Below are 19,934 nucleotides of genomic sequence, written 5' to 3' on the forward strand. Positions count from 1 at the left end.
TAGCTGTTCTGCAGGCACTCAGCCTTCGGAACAGGTTGCTTCTCCAGTTGAGTGATATTGCTTTTATAACTAAGAGGAGATTTCTAGGAAAGCTGTAATCTCACAACAAGTAATACACGGAAGGTAATAGTAATCAGCAAATAGGTGGCACTCTGCTTTTCAGTGCTGTGGTGTCAAGGTGACTTCTGAGTGAGACTTACTCTTTTTCCTTTAATTATGATTCATGGGGTAAGTCATACATTTAGGATGGTTTCCTGAGTTCCTGAGCACTCCCAAGTCGTGCCAGTATCAGGCTTGCTGTAAGGCTAGAGCAAGACCATTAGATAGAAGGGTATTTTCTTTATCTGAGCTTGGAGAAGCGAAGGCTCCTAAAGGGGAGACCATAGAGCAGCTCCAGTGCCTAAAGGGGCTGCAGGAAACCTGGAGAGGGGCTTGGGACAAGGGCCTGTAGGGACAGGCCAAGGGGAGACTGAGCTGAGCTCTTAGGCAGAAGCTCTTCCCTGTGAGGGTGCTGAGGCGCTGGCACAGGGTGCCCAGAGAAGCTGTGGCTGCCCCATCCCTGGCAGTGCTCAAGGCCAGGTTGGACACAGGGGCTTGGAGCAAGCTGCTCTAGTGGAAGGGGTCCCTGCCCATGGCAGGGGTTTGGAACTGTGGATGAGCTTTAAGGTCCCTTCGATCGAAACCAGTCTGTGACTCTGATTTAATGACTTTTAGCTCTCTTTTGGAGCACCTGATGTGTGGATGCAGATGGGGACGTTGTACAGGAACAGCATCACTATGTGCCTTGTTATTTTCCTTTGGGTGAGGTCTGTGTAGTCTAAAACACCATGGTCTAGTCTTCCTTGGTATTAGTTTACAAGAAAAATACACTTCCCTCTGTGTCTTCACTAGTTACCCTGAGCATCTTTGCGATCTTCTTGGTAGGCGTAACAGGCAGGAAAGAAAGGGAGGATTTCCTTAGTGATAATAAAATCACTGATTTTGTATGGGAATTTCAGTAACATCATTCGCTTCTAGTCAACTGGTGTGTAAATCTGCTGTGTTCTCTTCGGTGAATCTAATGACACCTATATTTAGATGAGTGACTTTAAAAATACCTCTTTCTTACTGATGTTCTTTTGTCTTGCAGCCCTGGAAGGAAACGTGACTTTTCACCAGTGCTTTGGAGCCAGTACTTTGAATCTATGGAGGATGTCGTGGTAGAAAACGAGACTGGCAAGGATATATCCTTTTTTTCCAGATGGAATTGTTCTTACTCTGAGTGACTGGAGCAGTTTTATGTGTTATTTAGTTTATCGGGGTTCTTTTCAACTTTTTAATGTACCACTACTCTTCTTTCATTTCTTCTTTTGCAGCAATCAGTATCAGTAATTAGAGCTATCCCTTCTAAACTGACAGTGAGGATGTTGTGGCTGCCCCATCCCTGACAGTGTTCAAGGCCAGGTTGGACACAGGGGCTTGGAGCAAGCTGCTCTAGTGGAAGGTGTCCCTGCCTGTGGCAGGGGTTGGAGCTGGATGAGCTTTAAGGTCCCTTCCAACACAAACCATTCGATGGTGATTCTATGATCTGATTGTATGGGAACCACTCATGCTGCTCCCACTAACACAAATGACACAGAGGAAGCAGGATGTGAGTTCCCATATATACACACCGGAGCTGTGGGTCCCTCCTTCTTGCACCTCAAATTACCAGTCCACTGGCTTGTGTGCAGACTGGGAAACTTCTTGCTCTGACCAAGGTGGAGGAGTTAATGCCATAATAGAGTCTTCCGGCAGCATCAAACCCATTATGTCTGCAGTGGTTTCATCTCCAAGGTCTCTGCTTCCTTTGCAAACATTCATATTTCTTCTGTACTTCTTCTCAAACTGACTCTTCGCTACTCTTCCGTTGTAGTTTAATCCAGTTAATAGCAGTCATCCTCTTTTAGGTGCTCAAATTGCTGTTGTGTCCATCCCATTTGCTACCTGGGAGCTTCCCAACAAGCGTAGTGTGTGCAGGTGCTGGGACAAAGCTTCCCATCAGTCTTACCTTTGCCTACAGCTCTGGCAAAAGCAGGTTTGAGAGGTACTTCAAGGTCTCTGACCTAATTACAACATGAAACCATTATAATCTGTGTTTAAATAACACAGCCTTGTAGTTTTAATAGTTACATCCTTTTTAAGCATGCATATTCTAGCTTGGCCATTAGGAAGAGTAAACTTCCAAGCTATTTTCCTCCAAATGCCAGCCCATTTAGAATTGATTCTCTAATGCCAGCAGCATATTTGAAACGAGACAATTCTCTCTCCATGTTGTTTTGCTCAGCTTGTCATTATTTTCTGTTAACAAGAGGCATTTTTCCAGTTAATCCCATTAATTCTCCATGTTTTGCACCATGTCTGCTTTTGATGTAAATGCTGTGCACACGCCTGAGGCTTCATAAGTAGTAAAATGAAAAGGATAATGGACCTATTTGCATAGGTGATGTCCATAAACATCCTATGTTTAAGCAAATCTTAGTTGTTTGGGATCTATTCAGCTCCCTTTAACAGAAGCTTGAGCTCCTGTATGAAAGGTTGTGGACAGATGTGTACTGAATTCATGAGTGGAGCTGGTGCCCACTGGTCTGCCCCAGCTACCTGCTACCCTTCCATCAGATCTCATATGGACAGACCCCAGCTGACGAAACTGCTTAAGCTGACACAGCGTAACTCAAATGCCATAGGGAGCACCTGCATGAAGTGTTTGCCAACAGCAGATCCAAAGGGAGCTGCAGAAAACCAATGAACAGGCTCATCAGTAACAGCAGCAAGCAGGGTTGGGTTCAGCAGAATGCTTTTGTTCACCCCAAGAACAGGAGAACAGTGGAGGGAGGTGAAGTGTCTTGTCTGATCTCTTGGTCACAGTCCTGGGCACTGAACACACATCTCATGACTTCCAGTTCTGCGCCTTTCCCTAGGTGACATTGGTTTTAGTGATGGTTCAACTGATTTTTCTCCATCTAAATATATACTGTAAAGGATTTTAGCTGTTCTGGTGAAGCATCTTTGCTGTGTGTGTTCCAGAGAGTAATTATATTGCCTTAAAAATCTCATTTCCTGGCTTATCTGGCAGTTTTCCCTGGGAGTAATAAGGAATTACACCAAATCAAAACATACTCCAAAGTTCTGATACTGGTTTGCTTTTTCTTTTAGTTTTTCATGGAGGCACAGAATGGTTTGGTTTGGAAGAGACGTTAAAGATCATTCAGTGAGGATTACATGGAAGAGGAGACCTGGGCAGCAGGAAAACAACTCTTAAAGCTTAAATCAAGTTACATTTTGTCCAGGTTATGCTTGCACATGCCTGTTGATAAGAGGAAAAATCATAGAAACATAGAATGAACTGGGTTGGAAAAGCCCTTTCAGCTCATCCAGTCCAACCGTTCCCAGCACTGCCCATGCCACCCCTGCCCCATGGCACTGAGGCCTCGTCTCCATGGGGTGTGAACACTTGCAGGGCCGGTGCCTGCAGCCCTGCCCTGGGCAGCCTGTTCCAATGCCTGAGCACCCTCTGGGGCAGGAATTGTTCCTCAGCTCCATCTAAACCTGCCCTGGTGCAGCTTGAGGCTGTTTCCTCTTGTCATATCAGGCCTTGGGTGCACAAGGGTGGAAACAAACCCCTGTTGGGTACTGGGGACTCTAAAATAGACTCAGCCAAGTAACTTCAAGTAACTCTGTGGAATGTCCTTAACTGTTCATACACTTTTCGAATTTACAAGAGTGGATTGGAGGGGCCTGTCCTGCTGCTTTTACATGGTGGAGGCCATTCTGCTCTTTCCTGGGCTGTATTTACTGTAAGTAACCTGCTGCTTTATGCAAGTATGTATCTACATGAATATAGTCATGTTAATGTGGAAGGCAACTCACCTCTCAGCTATGTTAAACACAGGAGAATCAGTTCAGAAGCTGTCTTATGATCTGTTTTGCACCTGATTCAGGTCTTCTAAATAGCTCCTGTGAAGTGCCAAGGCATTTCTCTTCATACTATACCCATTTATTTTCCAGAAGGCTGCTTTTTCATGACTGCCAGTGAAATTCCAGCAGCTTTATCTCATCATAATATTATCTTTGCATGTTGAAGCCCTGTTTGGCATGTCAAGGAGTCCTTTGGTGCTCAAGCACCTCTGAGGTGGTGTCAGTAGGGGAGCGAATGTGAGGACTGGCCAAACAAACATCCGTCTCACCCCATTCCCTTTGGAAAATGAAGGGAGTTAAGGAAGAAAACCTCTAAAGGATGACAAGTAAAGTAAAAGCACTTGCAGGGTATGATTTTTATTTGGGACCTTATTAATACAGGGACTCTGAGCATACAGCATGATGCTCTAGGGTGACTTCTATGGAGGAGAGGCTGAAGTCTCTGCATCTACCCCATGCTTTTAGCTGGGTCAGATATGTTCCCTTTGGCCACTGGGCTGGACCTGACTTTGTGTTTAAGCAGAGATTCAAATGAGTTACAAGCATGAGCATTTCACAAGGGTCACCAATGACTGCTCTTGATTTCTCCACGTGATTCCTGAGTAATCCTCGTGTAATCATAAACCACCTTATAATATAAGACACATTAGAAAAATCCTTTGTGAACTGGGCTGTAATTCTGGTCTTGAATAGTACCCAAATTACAGTTCATTTTTAACTTTACCTGAACTGGAGACTGGTGCAGATCTGTGTCTCCTGAAACTGTTGGACTTCTAGTAAACTGGAGATTTAAGGCTTAAGCCTGTGGGTACTTGCTTGTAGCTCACTAGTTGATTCGATGCATTTTACTCTTCTACTTCAGTGCTTTTGTTATGCAGTGAACGTCATTGCTCTTAGAGGCAGAGGCATGAAATCACATATTCCTTAGTTAAAGAAGAGGCTTCTTAGAAGTCACTTCCAGCCTTTGTAGAGCTCTATTTGCAATAGCAACACCAATACTACGTTTGCATTTTAAACCTCCTAGCATTGAATTTAGCAGAGTGATTGCAGTCATCACACTGTATTGGCTTTATATGTTCCTATATGTTGTTATAGCAATTAACAGAGATTCACAAGATTCACATAGATTTACACCTCACACTTGAGACTGCATCTGCAGGAGGAAGCTGCCACAATGAACTCATGCCTTTGCGTGGCTGCTATAGAATTATTTCCTTTGTGCATCTTGAAATGAAAGCTTGACCCAAGCAATCAAGTGTTAAATGTTTGGGATGAGCCAAATGTTAAACCCCCCCCAGTCAAACCTTTCCCCTAAAAAACCAAGAAGAAATCCAAATTGGGGAATATTGTAACTATTGATAAATAAAATAACAGCCTGCAGGAGCAATGTGCTCCTTCCTGCTTTTGCTTACTGGCCTGGTAACATCCTGCATGGTGTTGGAGTGAGTCCAGAGGAGGTGACAGAGCTGCTGCGAGGGCTGGAGCAGCCCTGTTCTGGAGGCAGGCTGAGAGAGCTGGGCTGGGGCAGCCTGGACAAGAGAAGGCTCCTGAAGGGGAGACCTGAGAGCAGCTCCAGTGCCTAAAGGGGCTGCAGGGAACCTGGAGAGGGGCTTGGGCCAAGGGCCTGTAGGGCCAGGCCAAGGGGAATGGCTTGAACCTGCCCGAGGGGAGACTGAGCTGAGCTCTTAGGCAGAAGCTCTTCCCTGTGAGGGTGCTGAGGCGCTGGCCCAGGGTGCCCAGAGAAGCTGTGGCTGCCCCATCCCTGGCAGTGCTCAAGGCCAGGTTGGACACAGGGGGTTGGAGCAAGCTGCTCCAGTGGAAGGGGTCCCTGCCCGTGGCAGGTGTTGGAGCTGGGTGAGCTTTAAGGTCCCTTCCAGCCCAAACTTGGTTTGTTCTATGGAATTCCCCCACTCCTGCAGGGCTGTTATTTAAATAATCAATGATTCCTTAACACAGAAACCTTCTTTTCAACACTTAATCACTGTGATGCCTGTAATAAGTTACAGAACTGGAGCTGTCAGGGACAAATAGAGCATAATCTGATTGCAGCCCTCCCTTACTTTAAAAGGATCCCTCACTTGTCCCCCCTGGCCCCTTTGGACCGATCAGTTTTTGTGCATTTCAACCTCACTGTAAAATTCTGTTCTTTGAGAGCAAATGGAATCTTCGCTGCTTCATCTTCATCCCTGCTGTATAGCCAAGACTTAGCTTTGTCAGGTGTGGGGAAGGGGAGGCATTACTTTGGTGTCTGATCCCACTGCTGCACTTCAGTTTGCAGAGGTGCCACAGAACTTGAATCCATTACCCCAGGAAACACTCATAATGTCTTATGCACCATGGAATAAATGTCCTCAGATAGAAAGGATGGAGCTTTGGTTAATTAAGGCTAGTTCATACGGAATGTTCTGGCTTGCTTCTTGTGACACCTTGTGCAATCCAGGTTCAGCCACCTGGACAGTAGAAGGGGTTTTGTCACCTTTGGTGCTGTTTCAGGCTGTGCTTGCTGTTGTTAAGCCTGTTGTAGCTGAGGGGTGGCACTTTGCAAATGACATCCTCTTTGTCCACTCTTGCAGGCTGCAATCATTAACAGGATTCAGTGCAGGATTGTGGCTTTAGATCTCCGAGGGCATGGTAAGTGAAAGAAATCAAACCAAAATCACAAAAAGCATGTTCCACACTCTCATATTTTAAAGAAGATGTAACAAATCCCTGCTAAAAGGACTATAAAGGCATCCTTAAGGCATCCCAATGTTTATGTCAAAGCAGGGATGGAAAAGAGAGCTCTCCAGCTATCCATCTTCGCGTGCCAGAAGCTGAGGCTCCCTGTGCCTTTGTGTGAGGCAGTGATGGACTTGTTCCTTCTCACATACTGCTACCAAGCCCTTCCTTCATGTTTCATAACCCATAGCTGGTGTTTACCATCAGAAATAAGCTTTGTTCTTTAGTTTTAAGATACTGTGCAAATATGGAACATTATGGGGAGTGTTTCCTATGATAAAGTACCAACTGTTCCTATTAACTCTGGAGTTCTTCATTATTCATGTTAACTGTAGTAGCCTTGCTCTTAATAACTGTGCCAAAAAGCTTTGTGCAGTTGCTGCTCTAAATCCTGAGGGGTTCAGAAGGTTTTCAGCTTGTGTGAGCTTTTGCTTGTTCTTTCAGGAGAAACCAAAGTGAGGAATCCTGAAGATCTGTCTGCAGAGACTATGTCAAAGTAAGGATGCTGATGCTCTCTTTAGTGCTTCTCTGTTCACAAACCTTTGTCTACTGAGCAATAAACTATTTGAGACACACAGCCTCTGTTCAGGGAGCTGGAAGGTGGTTTCATTTCACATGAGCCTGGTAGTTATCCCTTCTCCTTCCATTTTGGGACAGTTTAAATCTGTTTGGAATTAGATCTCTTCCAGTTAAGTCGGATTCCCAACTGAGTTGTTCTTCAGCCTTTAAACTCACTTTAAAGATTAGTGGCTTCATTGCAGTGAACACTTTAAACCTGCAAGATGCTGTAACACCAGCAGAAGGGGATTTCTTTCCTTGGGCATAGCCAATTGGGGCATTTTAGCTTGAAATCACCAGTTTGGTGTCACCCCCAAAGTATGGGGCACAGACTGAGACTTTAAAGCATGGAGGGAGTTGCTCTTTCAGACTGCCATGACCTGCTTTGGGATGCAAATCTCCCTCTTGACAAAGCTGTAAGAAAAGCAAATCCCCACTGTTAAACACATCGTTATGTCCATAGTTGGTACAAAGAGACTCTTTGCTAAGAAACAATTAAATCATGAAGGATTTTGTAACCTTCCTATGAGCAGATCCACTTGGTTTGTTGAGGGGAGGCCATGTGTGAAATGAATTCTGACTTCCATTGTGTACCTTATTGCTACTGCTTGTGGCTTGTCAGATCCTGATGTGGTGTTGTCCCAAGGAAACACTGCATGGAATGATGAGAATTTTTTAGATCTGAAGCAAAACTACTTGGGGGAGAACAAGTTCCTTTTGGTTTTAAACCATTCTCTCCTTTTAGCAATGATCTTGAGAGTTATCTCTGACTTTAAATAGGAGCCTTAAATTATAGTTGGGTTTTGTTTTTCTTCTCAAATCCTCAAGGAATTTTCTCTGACAAAGCAAACAAACTGGTCATCCTTGGGTTTTTGACTCGTTTCCCATTTTCCAGTTCCAATACTGCTCAGCTCTCCTGTCTCTGAATGCTTTTAGGCAGGATAGCAAATTTGGGTGTCTTAAACCACAGTGCTCTTCAGTAAATGTCAATCACAGAATCATAGAATAGTTAGGGTTGGAAAGGACCTTAAGCTCATCCAGTTCCAAACCCCTTGCCATGGACAGGGATACTTCACACTAAACCATGGCACCCAAGGCTCTGTCCAACCTGGCCTTGAACACCGCCAGGGATGGAGCATTCACAGCTTCCCTGGGCAACCGATTCCAGGGCTTCACCACCCTTACAATAAAGAACTTCTTCCTTATCTCCAACCTGAACTTCCCCTGTTTCAGTCTGAACCCATCACCCCTTGTCCTATCACTGCAGTCCCTGATGAAGAGTCCCTCCCCAGCATCCTTGTAGCCCCTTCAGACACTGGAAGCTGCTCTGAGGTCTCCACGCAGCTTCTCTTCTCCAGGCTCAACAGCCCCAATGTTCTCAGCCTGGCTCCATACAGGAGGTGCTCCAGCCCCTGCTCATCCCCATAGCCTCCTCTGGACTTGCTCCAACAGCTCCATGTCCTTCTGATGCTGAGGACCCCAGAACTTCACACAGTGCTGCAAGTGGGGTCTCGTGAGAGCAGAGTAGAGGGGCAGGATCACCTCCCTTGACCTGCTGCTCATACTGCTGGGGATGCACCCCAGCACATAGCGAGGTTCTGGGCCCAGTTCTTCCTCCTCAGGGCTTCTGTAAATCACTTCTCTGCCCAGCCTGTAGCTCTGCCTGGGATTGCCCCAACCCAGGGGCAGGATCTTGCTCTTTCTTTTATTAAAAGGCACTTAAATGAGCATTTTCCTTTAGTAAAAGCAGAAATGATGTGCTTGTTCAGGACAGTATTGGCTTGAATGATTTCCTGTACTGGTACCTAGATTAAATCATAGACTCATGGAACGGTTGGGGTTGGAAAGGACTTTAAAGCTCATCTAGTGATCAGAGAATAAATTTGTCTCAGTTACCTGTGGGTTATTGCATACAGACAGGATTGAGAGCTGGAAAACGGGTCTTGGATCTGTACTGTCTCCTCCTACCATACAAATCTTCAGGAATACCTCAGGATACAGATGCCAACTAATCTGTGGTCTCATTTGGCAGAGATGTTGGCAACGTGGTGGAAGCTCTGTATGGGGACCTCCCGCCTCCCATCATGCTCATTGGGCACAGCATGGGGGGGGCCATCGCGGTGCACACGGCAGTTGCAAACCTGGTGCCAAGTTTACTGGGGCTCTGCATGATTGATGTGGTGGAAGGTGAGTGTGTGTCCCCTGGGATAGGGTTCTGTCCCATTGGATGGCGTTCGGTGCCCTGGGATGGGGTTCTGCCCCTTTGGATGAGGTTCTGTCTTCCATGTAGGTCTTTTATGCCCAAATCCAGAAGGTTTTGCCCAGTTTTAATCCAATGCTGATTCCACCCTACACAAAAGTGTTTCTGCTGTCACCCCTCCGTTTGCTTTTCCCAGACGGACTCAGTTCGCTGTTTTCCCTGTAATTTCTTTGCAATACTTTCTTGTTAGAGGGGAGGAGGGTGGCTTTTTATAGGATGCATGGTGTATGGTTAGTGATTATTGCCTTCTCTTATTATCTGAATGTCCTATCTCTTCAAATATTAATTTCCTAATGTGGGAGCAGGTATGACTTTAGGCTTAGGATTACTGAGTTATGCTTTCCTTAACAGCATTAAATCCCCAGTGAGTTCCAGCTATCTCTGAGGGTGTTCCCTGAGAGCCAGTTCTCTGTAAAGGGATGTGGCAATAATTTCATCAGATGTCATGAAGTTACAATACTTGGTTTTAGGTACAGCCATGGATGCACTGAACAGCATGCAGAACTTCTTAAGGAGTCGTCCCAAGACATTCAAGTCACTGGAGAATGCCATTGAGTGGAGGTAATGCATGAGCTTACGTAGTCTCCAAAATCATGGAATCCCAGACTGGTTTGTGTTGGAAGGGACCTTAAAGCTCCTCCAGCCCTAATCACTGCCACGGGCAGGGACCCCTTCCACTGGAGCAGCTTGCTCCAAGCCCCTGTGTCCAACCTGGCCTTGAGCACTGCCAGGGATGGGGCAGCCACAGCTTCTCTGGGCACCCTGTGCCAGCGCCTCAGCACCCTCCCAGGGAAGAGCTTCTGCCTAAGAGCTCAGCTCAGTCTCCCCTCGGGCAGGTTCAAGCCATTCCCCTTGGCCTGTCCCTACAGGCCCTTGTCCCAGGCCCCTCTCCAGCTTTCCTGCAGCCCCTTTAGGCACTGGAGCTGCTCTCAGGTCTCCCCTTTAGGAGCCTTCTCTTGTCCAGGCTGCCCCAGCCCAGCTCTCTCAGCCTGTCATTAATTTCCCAAGAGAGTTGGCTGGGTATTGGAGAAGGATCCTCTAAGAGTTTCAGCTAATGAAAAGCCTCATATGAATGGCAGCTTCCTCGTAAGTGCCCCAGCTCTTACAGAAGAAGCTTGCGACATCGTTCCCATGTGTAAAAACAGGATTCAGCAAGAATTACTTTCACATTTGGCAGCTGAGTGTGAAAGGGAGAGGTTTTATGGTTACATTTGTAAGTTGGCCTACAGCAAGCCCATGTCTGCCCCCAAATACCCACATTGTTTCTGACTTCTCCCTGTCCTCTGCAATGAAATGGGTACAGCCCTGTTTCAGTGTTATCCCACCAGTGCTTTTAAATCCACAGTTACAGTGCCAGTGGGGGTTCAGGTAGGTCAGTGTGTAGCATGAGCCACTCTGAATGTCTGAGAATGGGATTTTTGGGGTAATAATGAGCTGTAGAAGGGTTTTACTCCTGTTTCTGAGCCTGAGAGTGCCTATTTAGTAATTATTTGTGCCCTTCTTCTGATTTTAGTTTTATTTCTTCCCTAGTGTAAAAAGTGGACAGATAAGAAACCTTGAATCTGCCCGGGTGTCTATGGTCGGTCAAGTGAAACAGTAGGTGGTTTTTGGTTTTAAAGCTCTTAAAATCATCTTTTCTGGTTTACAATGCCACAAATGCACTTGAAAGGGGAGATTTCTTCTAGCAAATACAGATTTCTTACCATTTGATCGCAGCTGATGCCAACAGCAGCAAAAATCCACTAAGAACCATGTTATAACTGCTGCTGGTTGTACATTCCTTGGCTTGTCTGGGTTTCTGCACACATTAAGAAACAAGTGTCAGTCTGATGCCTCCTCAGAAATCATGTCCTAAATCAAGCTGACCATCTGGGTATGGACTCTTTTGCTCCCTTTTAGTAATGCTTTGTTTATCTGTTGCATTTAGGGAGTGATCTGGGGTGGGTTGTGAGGATCAGAGTAACCTGGTTGTACCACTCTAATCCTTGATATATCCAAAGCCTTTACAAATACCTCATACTCCATGAAGTAAAGCTGTTGTTGATTGTTTGACCACTTTCTGCCTGTTTGCATTCATATTTGCTCTGGGATACACATGCTGCACAGGCACTTGGTCCCATGGCTGCTCATGACTGTTTCTTTCATCCAAAGCTACTTTTAAGCTTGAAAACACTTTTTCAGCCACTATCTGAGAAATTGCTGAACACTTCAGGTTAAAACCTGCTCTGTTTGGCAGGGAATCATTTTCTGGTTTTATTTCCCAGGTGTGAAGGGGCTGCAAGCCCTGAATGTCCTAAAGCCATAGTGGAGGGTATTATTGAAGAGGAGGAAGAGGAAGAAGAGAATGAGGAAGGGGGAGGCTCTGTCAACAAAAGGAAGAAAGAAGATGACACAGAGGTAGGAAGTTTCTTGCTGTGTTTTCAGCTGTGCTTGCACGATGCTCCCATGAAGAGCAGCCACCAGGAGTGATCTAGATGATCCTAATATAAAAGGGAGCAACTCCAGGGACTGAGAACTGTATACTGGGAATGTTGTTTTCCTTCTTCATCTCGTGCCACCAGTTCTATCCTGGGCTGTTACCTGAAAGCCTGGGTTTGGTTTCCTTTCCTGGGCTGCTCATAGACTTAATGTGTGGCACCTGAAATAAGGCTTCTGGCCTGAATGGGAAATGCTCTGTTCTGAGTCTTTGTGCTATTTTTGTTCACTTCCAAGGCACAGGAGCATTCAGGAGCTCATCCAGATGATTGCAACCCAGGAATGTAAATTCCTCGAGGAAAATCACTGGCGCCAGCTTAGCCCCTTGTATTTGTGTCACCTGAGAGCCAAGTGTGAATGTTCAGACCATTTGCAAGCTATTTGTGCCAGTAAAACCAAGCAAATTGAGCACCTTGAATACTGCAGCCTTCCCTTGATCTGTAGGTGTAGCTCCTGCTGACTTTCTTGTTCCCTACTCATGTACTTTGGCTTCATCTGGGGAGGAATTTAGGAGCAAGGAGGCTCATCCCCTTGGAATCACCTCCACCAGAGGGAGCCAGTTATTTCCTAGATGTACTTCCAAGTGGCCCTCAAGTTCATTTTATCTCAGCTGCTTTAGTGATGCCTAATGCAGAGCTCTCTCTTTTTCCTCCCTGCAGACAAAGAAGGAGCACTTATACACGTGGCGAATCGAACTGGCGAAAACAGAGAAGTACTGGGATGGCTGGTTCAGGGGCTTGTCAAACCTCTTCCTGAGCTGCCCATCGCCAAAGCTCTTGCTTTTAGCTGGTACGTGGCTCTTCCAGTCCTGTTCAGCTTCAGTGGCTGTTGACTTCAGTGGTGTCCTGCTTGGATTTCAGGGAATAGGGTTTGGCTTATGTCTTTTTCCAAGAACACCAGACCTCTCAGTTCCACCTTGGCTTCTCTACGTATCTTGAACTGTAAAACCATCCATTTAATCCGTGCCAACCTGGAATTAGTTCAAAACCTCTAGTATCAAACTAGCATGTAATAACATACTGTGTATTGCTGCTGTTGGAGGGGTGGTTTTGTTCTATGATGTGGAAGAAGGGCAAACAGGACAGATCCAAGCTGCCCTTCAGCTCTGGACATCATCTGGGCATGATTTGAACTTCATTTCAACTGAAAGCCAAGTTTTTGATGTTCTGCAGCCAGATATAGACCCCTTTTTGTTCCTTAATAGGAAATACAGTGTGCAACCAAGACAAATACCCTTTTAAATTGTAAAGAGGGTTGTATTCTTGCATTTTGGAGTGGGATTTTTCCCTGTCACTTTACTCTCTTGAGGTACAGCAGGGAAATGTCCTTATGGTAGGTGTCAGGGATGTTTCTTTTGTTAAATCTCTCTATGAAAGTAAGGAGTAATGACCTGCTTAGACAGTCATATTTCCAGTACATCTCTTTATTTGATTGTAGGTGTTGACAGGCTGGATAAAGATCTAACAATTGGACAGATGCAAGGTAAATATTTAATACTGTTACTCTATCCTTATGGTAGTGCTCTTTTTGGGTGATAGCTTATTCCTCTGGGTACACACAGGAGGAAGAGCTGGAATAGCCTCTCACCAGGTGCAGTCCGTATCAAAACAAATGTGCATTGATTCATCCATCCCAAAGTGTCTGTGGCTGTAGGGAAAGTGGGGAAGTTGAGAAGGGAAAGGTTGTGTCAGGAGTTGTGAAGGGCTGTTGCCATGGTTCTCGTTGAGTCTAGTGTTCAGCTCCAGATGTGGAGCTGCCACACTTCTCTTGGATCAGAATGATCATGAGGGCTTCTTTCTTTTTAAGTCCCTTCTAACACAAACCATTCTATGATTCTGTGAATTAAGCAGCTGATTCTGGCTTTGGAAACTGCTGTGTGTACTATATGATTTGCTCTGGACTTCTGTGCCTTCCCTGCTCCCTCTTCACCACATGGTATAGTGAGATGTAGTGAGGCTTGTGGCTAAAGAATCTGTTTTAGAAGAGTTCCTAAATTGACAGTGCTGTTAAGGGTGTAGTGTGTGATGTTTCCTGTGTACACGCAAACTGCTTGTCTAAACCGTTGCTGTCAGAAATCAAGGTGATTTAAACAGCAGCTCCAGTGACGACTCTCTTGATCTGCAGGGAAGTTTCAGATGCAGGTCCTCCCACAGTGTGGCCATGCAGTCCATGAAGATGCTCCAGACAAGGTGAGCAACACCACTGTGGGGTTGAAGCTGAAAGAGTCATGGTCTTCACAGCTTAAATGCAAGTGGGGTCTGTGCCTTATTGTGATGCAGAGATTTTACATCAGGGGCATTTTTTGGCACATAAGTGGCCGTTGGCAACTGGCTATTGGAGAGTGGTGAGAGGTGCTGGCACAGGGTGCCCAGAGAAGCTGTGGCTGCCCCATCCCTGGCAGTGCTCAAGGCCAGGTTGGACACAGGGGCTTGGAGCAAGCTGCTCCAGTGGAAGGGGTCCCTGCCTGTGGCAGGGGTTGGAACTGGGTGAGCTTTAAGGTCTCTTCCAACCCAAACCAGTCTGGGATTCTGTGACAGAAGCAGGAATGTGGTGCAGCTGATGGAACCTGTGGTTGGAAACACATCTGGTTTTAGATCTTGTTCTACACTGACCACTGTGAGGGTAAAACTCAGCCTTTGTGTGCTTCACCAGTCTGAAATGGGGATTTTTATCTAAACATACCAAGTTCTTAGATTGTTATTCTTTCTAATGTACATTCTAAGCAGTGTTATTGCTGTCAGGATTTATCCTATATGGGAATAACTTGCTCCATGATCTCACCACATCCTTTTTCCCCTGCTAAACTTAGGCATTGTTGTAAGAATTACTGAAAGAGGCGGAGAAAGAGTTTGGTCAGATTGGGATATCAGTGTCAAAGTAAGGCTGGAAGCATGTAGTTCCTTTTGGTTTCTTCTATAAAAGCATGTTATACAGAGCTGTTAGTTTTAATGGGCAAAACTGATTCAAGAGGACCCCGAGGACATGATCTGTTGTTGGAAATGCTTCAGGCTTTGAAAACCACCTGGATTTCTTGTCATCTTCATGTCCCTCTAAATTCTGACCCATATCTTTCCCCTTTCCTCAGGTTGCTGAAGCTGTTGCGACGTTCCTGATCCGTCACAGGTTTACAGAGCCCATCGGTGGATTCCAGTGGTAAGGCTCCGTGTGTGTGTTAGAGCTGTGCAGTCCTTGGGGAGAGCTGAGCTCTTACTGCCTGTGTGTTTGGCTCCCAGTATGGGAGGCTGGAGTTCTAGCATGATGCTAAAAGCGCATGTAACCAAACAGCTTTGAGTCACAGCCAGTAATGCAGTGGCATTAATGCAGGGTCCTGCACATGGGTGAGGGCAGTCCCAGCACAGACACAGCCTGGGGGAGACTGGACGGAGCAGCCTGAGGAGAAGGACTTGGGCTGTTGGGTGAGGAGCAGCTCCCCCTGACCCGGCTTCAGGGTGCGCTTGAGCCCAGAACCCCCCCATGTGCTGGGCTGCACCCCCAGAGTGTGAGCAGCAGCTCAGGGAGGGGATCCTGCCCCTCTGCTGAGCTCTGGGGAGACCCCCCCTGCAGCCCTGATCCAGCTCTGGGGCAGCAGCACAAGAGGGACGTGGAGCTGTGGGAGCGAGGCCAGAGGAGGCCATGGAGCTGCTGCGAGGGCTGGAGCAGCTCTGCTCTGGAGCCCGGCTGAGAGAGCTGGGCTGGGGCAGCCTGGACAAGAGAAGGCTCCTGAAGGGGAGACCTGAGAGCAGCTCCAGTGCCTAAAGGGGCTGCAGGAAAGCTGGAGAGGGGCTTTGGATGCCCAAGGTGTCCCTGCCCATGGCAGGGGGTTGGAACTGGATGAGCTTTAAGGCCCTGTCCAACCCAAACCGTTCTATGACTATATGATTTGAAGATCACATTCTCTCTAAACTTCTCACATACTAACTTGTCTTAATGAAACCTCCTTCCTTGGATGGGACCAATAAATCCTCCCAAGCTGATACCTTTATTATTAGCCTGCCAAAAGGCAGAATTGTAAGTTTTTTGGTATTTGGTTTAAATAATATTTTACTTAAGTAATCAAGGACCTGTGTTTTGGAAACAGCTTGCACCACACTGGCCAAGAAATACTGGTGGGATTAGACGAGTAAAGGATGTGTTTCGCTTTGCAGACTTCCTCATGTGTTTTCATATCAGAATGAACTGGAGAAGCCAGGTCTCTGCCAGCAGCCACAATGGTGAAAGTAGGTTGTGGCTGATCAGGTTGATTGGAAAAACACCCAAAGTCTTAGTTACACACCCTAAACTAATAAATAAACCGAGCTCAGAAGGCGCAGGTCTGTTTTGGGATCATCTTTCAGCTGAATGGTAAAATAAGCAGGTTTTAAAGCAGTTTCTTAAGCATTCCTGAAAAGTCTTCCTGCTTTTAGCTAAGAAGTCTTCAACAAAAGCCAAAAGCCCCAAAATGTGTGATGCTGTAGGACTGGCAACGCTAAAGAGGTGTTGCTGGATGATCTCTTATCCTCCTTTATCCTGTGCCCTTGGGGATGAAACAGTGGAAATGCAGGACTCTGGGCTGCATATTTTAAATCAGTGCAAGAATATGGTGTAGGTTGATGTGTAAATGGTGAGGGGAGGGATAAGACCAAGGGGCTGCAGTGTAATGTTGAATCTCCACCAGGTGTTTGACAGCCTGTGCTGTCTTGAGGGTCTAAACTGTTGCTCATGCTGTTGTGGTTTTAGGAAAACCAGCTTTAAAACAAGAGGCTTAGAGGAAGGGAGGTGGCTTGAGTGTGCTTTAAGCCACGTATCAAGCTTTTGTGCTTCTCACTGCTTATGTAGCTTACAAGTTATCGTTGAGTACATTAATGCTGGTTCTATTCTGCATGATAGACTTCTTTTGGCCTTGCTTATCAGCTGAATTTAGGCTGTTGCAGAGTCAATCTGCAGAGAATACCTTGGTTTTAACGTGTGCCTTCTCTTCCACTCTCCTTTTTCCCTCCTAGTGTGTTTCCTGCTTGTTAATACCCTGGTGTTCTCCAGCACTGAGTCCTGTTGTAAATAAACTGCACCAGAGGCCACTGTGATGTACCCATATCCTTTCATCTCTCCAGTTCAGCGGCAGTGAGAAGTTGGTGTGAGATCCATCCCCTTAGAACTAGTTCTTCAGAATGTGTAAATGTTTAGGGACTTCCTTGCTGGGAAGCAGCTTGAACTGAAGGCCATGAGAAGCTCTTCAAGCCCTCAGAAATGGGCTCCCCTCTGCTGCCACAAGGAAAGACCTCCTGAAATCCCAAGTAGTTGATCATAACTCCATCAATTCTCAGGCTTTCTTGGACCCAACTGCAAAGGGGCTGTTGGCAGTCCAGATCCACCGAGGGCATTGCAGCGTAGCCAAAGGCTTCAGGATTTCTCCGTGGAATTGTCTCATCGTCTTTGAAGTGCCCCTTAGGTTTGGTTTTTATACACACACCTCTTTCCCCTAAAGCAACAAGGTATTGGCTTCACTGGGAGCTCAGGTTTTGCCTCACCAGTGCCAACCTTATGGGTTAAGCTGCAGGAAGAGCCCAGATGCTGTTCCCTGAGCAAGGCTGGATGGGACTGTAAACCAAAAAGATGAGGGGGGACCCTGAGCTCCATTCCGGAGTCTTACAGCTTTCTTAATACTCATTTCAAGTTCTTGCTGAGAAAAACATCCTGGATAACTCCATCTGCTGCAGAAGATAACAGGCAGGAGCCTCTGGGGCTGTGTTTATGGGGAAGACCCAAGAGCTCAGCAGGCCTGGAATGTGTTTCTGCTTCCCTGCTTCGCACTGTTGCACACAACTGAGCGGAGATCAGCACCTTTTGGATGAAAGAAATGGAAGATGCTCATGAAATAAAACCCTGGAAGAGTTTGGAGCCTGTCCTGCTGCTGCATTGCTCCAATACTCTCCAGTATTGGAGGAAAGACCTTGTTTTCACTGTCACCCTCGACCAGTTCGCTGCCTGCCTTCCAGATATCCATGTAAATGCCGTAGTTGCACGGAGAGCTTTGCTTCAGGGTTCAATTATCCACAGACAGTTTGCCAGGTTGCTGAAAGCAATCACTCGAAGAGCAAGCAGACACGTTTTGGAGCAGTTTTCCTCAGTGTTTTGCCAGTGGATGTCTGAAATCCCTTTTTCTTTTGCCTTGTGTCCGTACCCCTTGATGCTGTATGATGGAAGCAGCGTTTAACGCTGTTTTGCTGAGGCAGAGTTCTGTTGTTGGCCTGATTTTGGGAGCTGTGATGTCTGCGTCCTATGACAAGAGCTGTCATGAATTCTTGGCCTTTGAGAGGTGCAGGTGGGATGAAGGGAGATGGTGTGAAGAGCTGGCAAAGCCTGGTTGGGCTTTGGTGTTCACCCTGATGGAGACCTCCCTCATCTCCTTTGCTTCATTCGCATGTGGGCCCTGGACACAGTGGTGGTGGCCTTGCTCTGCATCCCTTCCCTGACCCATCAGGGTGGGAGATGCCTGGATTAGAGACAAGCCACATCCCAGAGGGTTCTCCTCTCTCCTGGCACGTCGCCCATCGGCACTCAGGTGTTGGCTCCCAGCACTTCCCTCTGTAAGTCACTGTGTTAATTCCTGCATTACTTTACCATCACCTTGATGTAATGTCCACCCGGGTTTAGTTGCTGATGGGTTAAATGGAGTTGAGGTGCAAAATAGCACTTTTCCCAAGCTGTATCCTGAAGATTGGCAAAATCCTCGGTCCTTTCCGGATGATTCCTGTGCTCAAACTGTTAGAGATGAAATAATGCAGTGTGCTATGTCCAGAGTCTCGCTTCATGGGCTGGTTAAGCATGTGCCTGTTGTCATACTCATGAATGATCTTGGTAAAGCCACATTCCTCCGTGCTGAAGTAACGCTGGAGCAGCTGGCTTTGAGGGATTCATTGTGGTAACTCCTCGCCTTTGCCTCTCCCCCCCCTTTCATTGGCTTTTCCACTTTGTGAGCTCTTAAACCACCAGAACCCTCCATGGAAAAGCAGATCCGTTTTGTATCCCGTAGAAGCCCCACTGGAAGGTGAATGACAGCTTCGGAATCCTCTGGGCTCCCTGGAATTCTATTTTGTTGTTAACATTTGAGAAGTGAGTGGAAAACAATAAAGAATTCAACAGCCTCTTGAATGTGACATTGCTCCGTGCCGAGCTCAGCCCTGACTCACACAGAAGAGGTGCAGGGGCTCCCATATCCTCGCTGCACTAAGAGGTGACAGCAGGGGCAGCAGCAGCACTGGGGGGGTTGGAGGAGGAATTCGTTTTGGCTGTGTCAAGCCACAAGCATTTAGAGACTGTCTGGAGAGTGTTAACGCTGCTGTGGTGGTTTCTTCTGTTTCAGGGAGCTACAAGCGGAGATGAATGGTGTTTAGGTGAAGGGTGGTGCAGACCGTGGTGAAATCAAGTGCAGGGAGAAGCAGCGTTCTCTTTGACTCATGAAAAACGGGGCACTATAGAAACCCCCCCAAATTACCAACTTCTGTTGCGTTTTTCCATGGCCTGCAGCACTGGACTGTGTGTTAAAGAGCAGATAAAGAGGAGGAGGGTGGCTGGAATGAAAGGACACCGGGTTTCAGCTGGCACTAGACTGAGCTGAGCTCTTAGGCAGAAGCTGTTCCCTGTGAGGGTGCTGAGGCGCTGGCACAGGGTGCCCAGAGAAGCTGTGGCTGCCCCATCCCTGGCAGTGCTCAAGGCCAGGTTGGACACAGGGGCTTGGAGCAAGCTGCTCCAGTGGAAGGGGTCCCTGCGCGGGGCAGGGGTTGGAGCTGGAGGAGCTTTAAGGTCCCTTCATCCCGAACCCTTCCATGATTCTCTGATTCTGTGCAATCTCTCTTGATCTGTTGCAGTTGTTGGATGGAGGAGCAGTGGAAACTTTCACAATGGAAAATCCCAAGGCTTGGCAGGAGCAGAGGATGCAGTTTGGGTTAGTCACAGGGCTCCCTCGCATCAAACCCAGTGCCTGGATTTATGTGCACCAGACCAAACCAGC

The 19,934-nt window shown here is 46.8% G+C and overlaps 1 protein-coding gene across 1 annotated transcript in view; it reads left to right on the plus strand.

The window, feature by feature from the left end:
• PPME1 (protein phosphatase methylesterase 1) overlaps positions 1-19,068 on the plus strand; it is a 34,287-nt gene extending 15,219 nt beyond the window's left edge. The window contains exons 2-14 of the mRNA XM_065678941.1: positions 1,130-1,223; positions 3,723-3,815; positions 6,510-6,567; positions 7,099-7,150; positions 9,245-9,399; positions 9,943-10,033; positions 11,003-11,068; positions 11,737-11,869; positions 12,607-12,736; positions 13,385-13,429; positions 14,072-14,136; positions 15,033-15,100; positions 16,927-19,068. Coding sequence (XP_065535013.1) covers positions 1,130-1,223; positions 3,723-3,815; positions 6,510-6,567; positions 7,099-7,150; positions 9,245-9,399; positions 9,943-10,033; positions 11,003-11,068; positions 11,737-11,869; positions 12,607-12,736; positions 13,385-13,429; positions 14,072-14,136; positions 15,033-15,100; positions 16,927-16,945 — 1,069 coding nt within the window. The 3' untranslated portion in view covers positions 16,946-19,068. The remainder of the gene's footprint in view (positions 1-1,129; positions 1,224-3,722; positions 3,816-6,509; positions 6,568-7,098; positions 7,151-9,244; positions 9,400-9,942; positions 10,034-11,002; positions 11,069-11,736; positions 11,870-12,606; positions 12,737-13,384; positions 13,430-14,071; positions 14,137-15,032; positions 15,101-16,926) is intronic.
• Positions 19,069-19,934: the final 866 nt, after the last annotated feature.

The sequence above is a fragment of the Lathamus discolor genome, chromosome 4, assembly GCF_037157495.1.
Source record: "Lathamus discolor isolate bLatDis1 chromosome 4, bLatDis1.hap1, whole genome shotgun sequence".
NCBI lineage: Eukaryota > Metazoa > Chordata > Aves > Psittaciformes > Psittacidae > Lathamus > Lathamus discolor.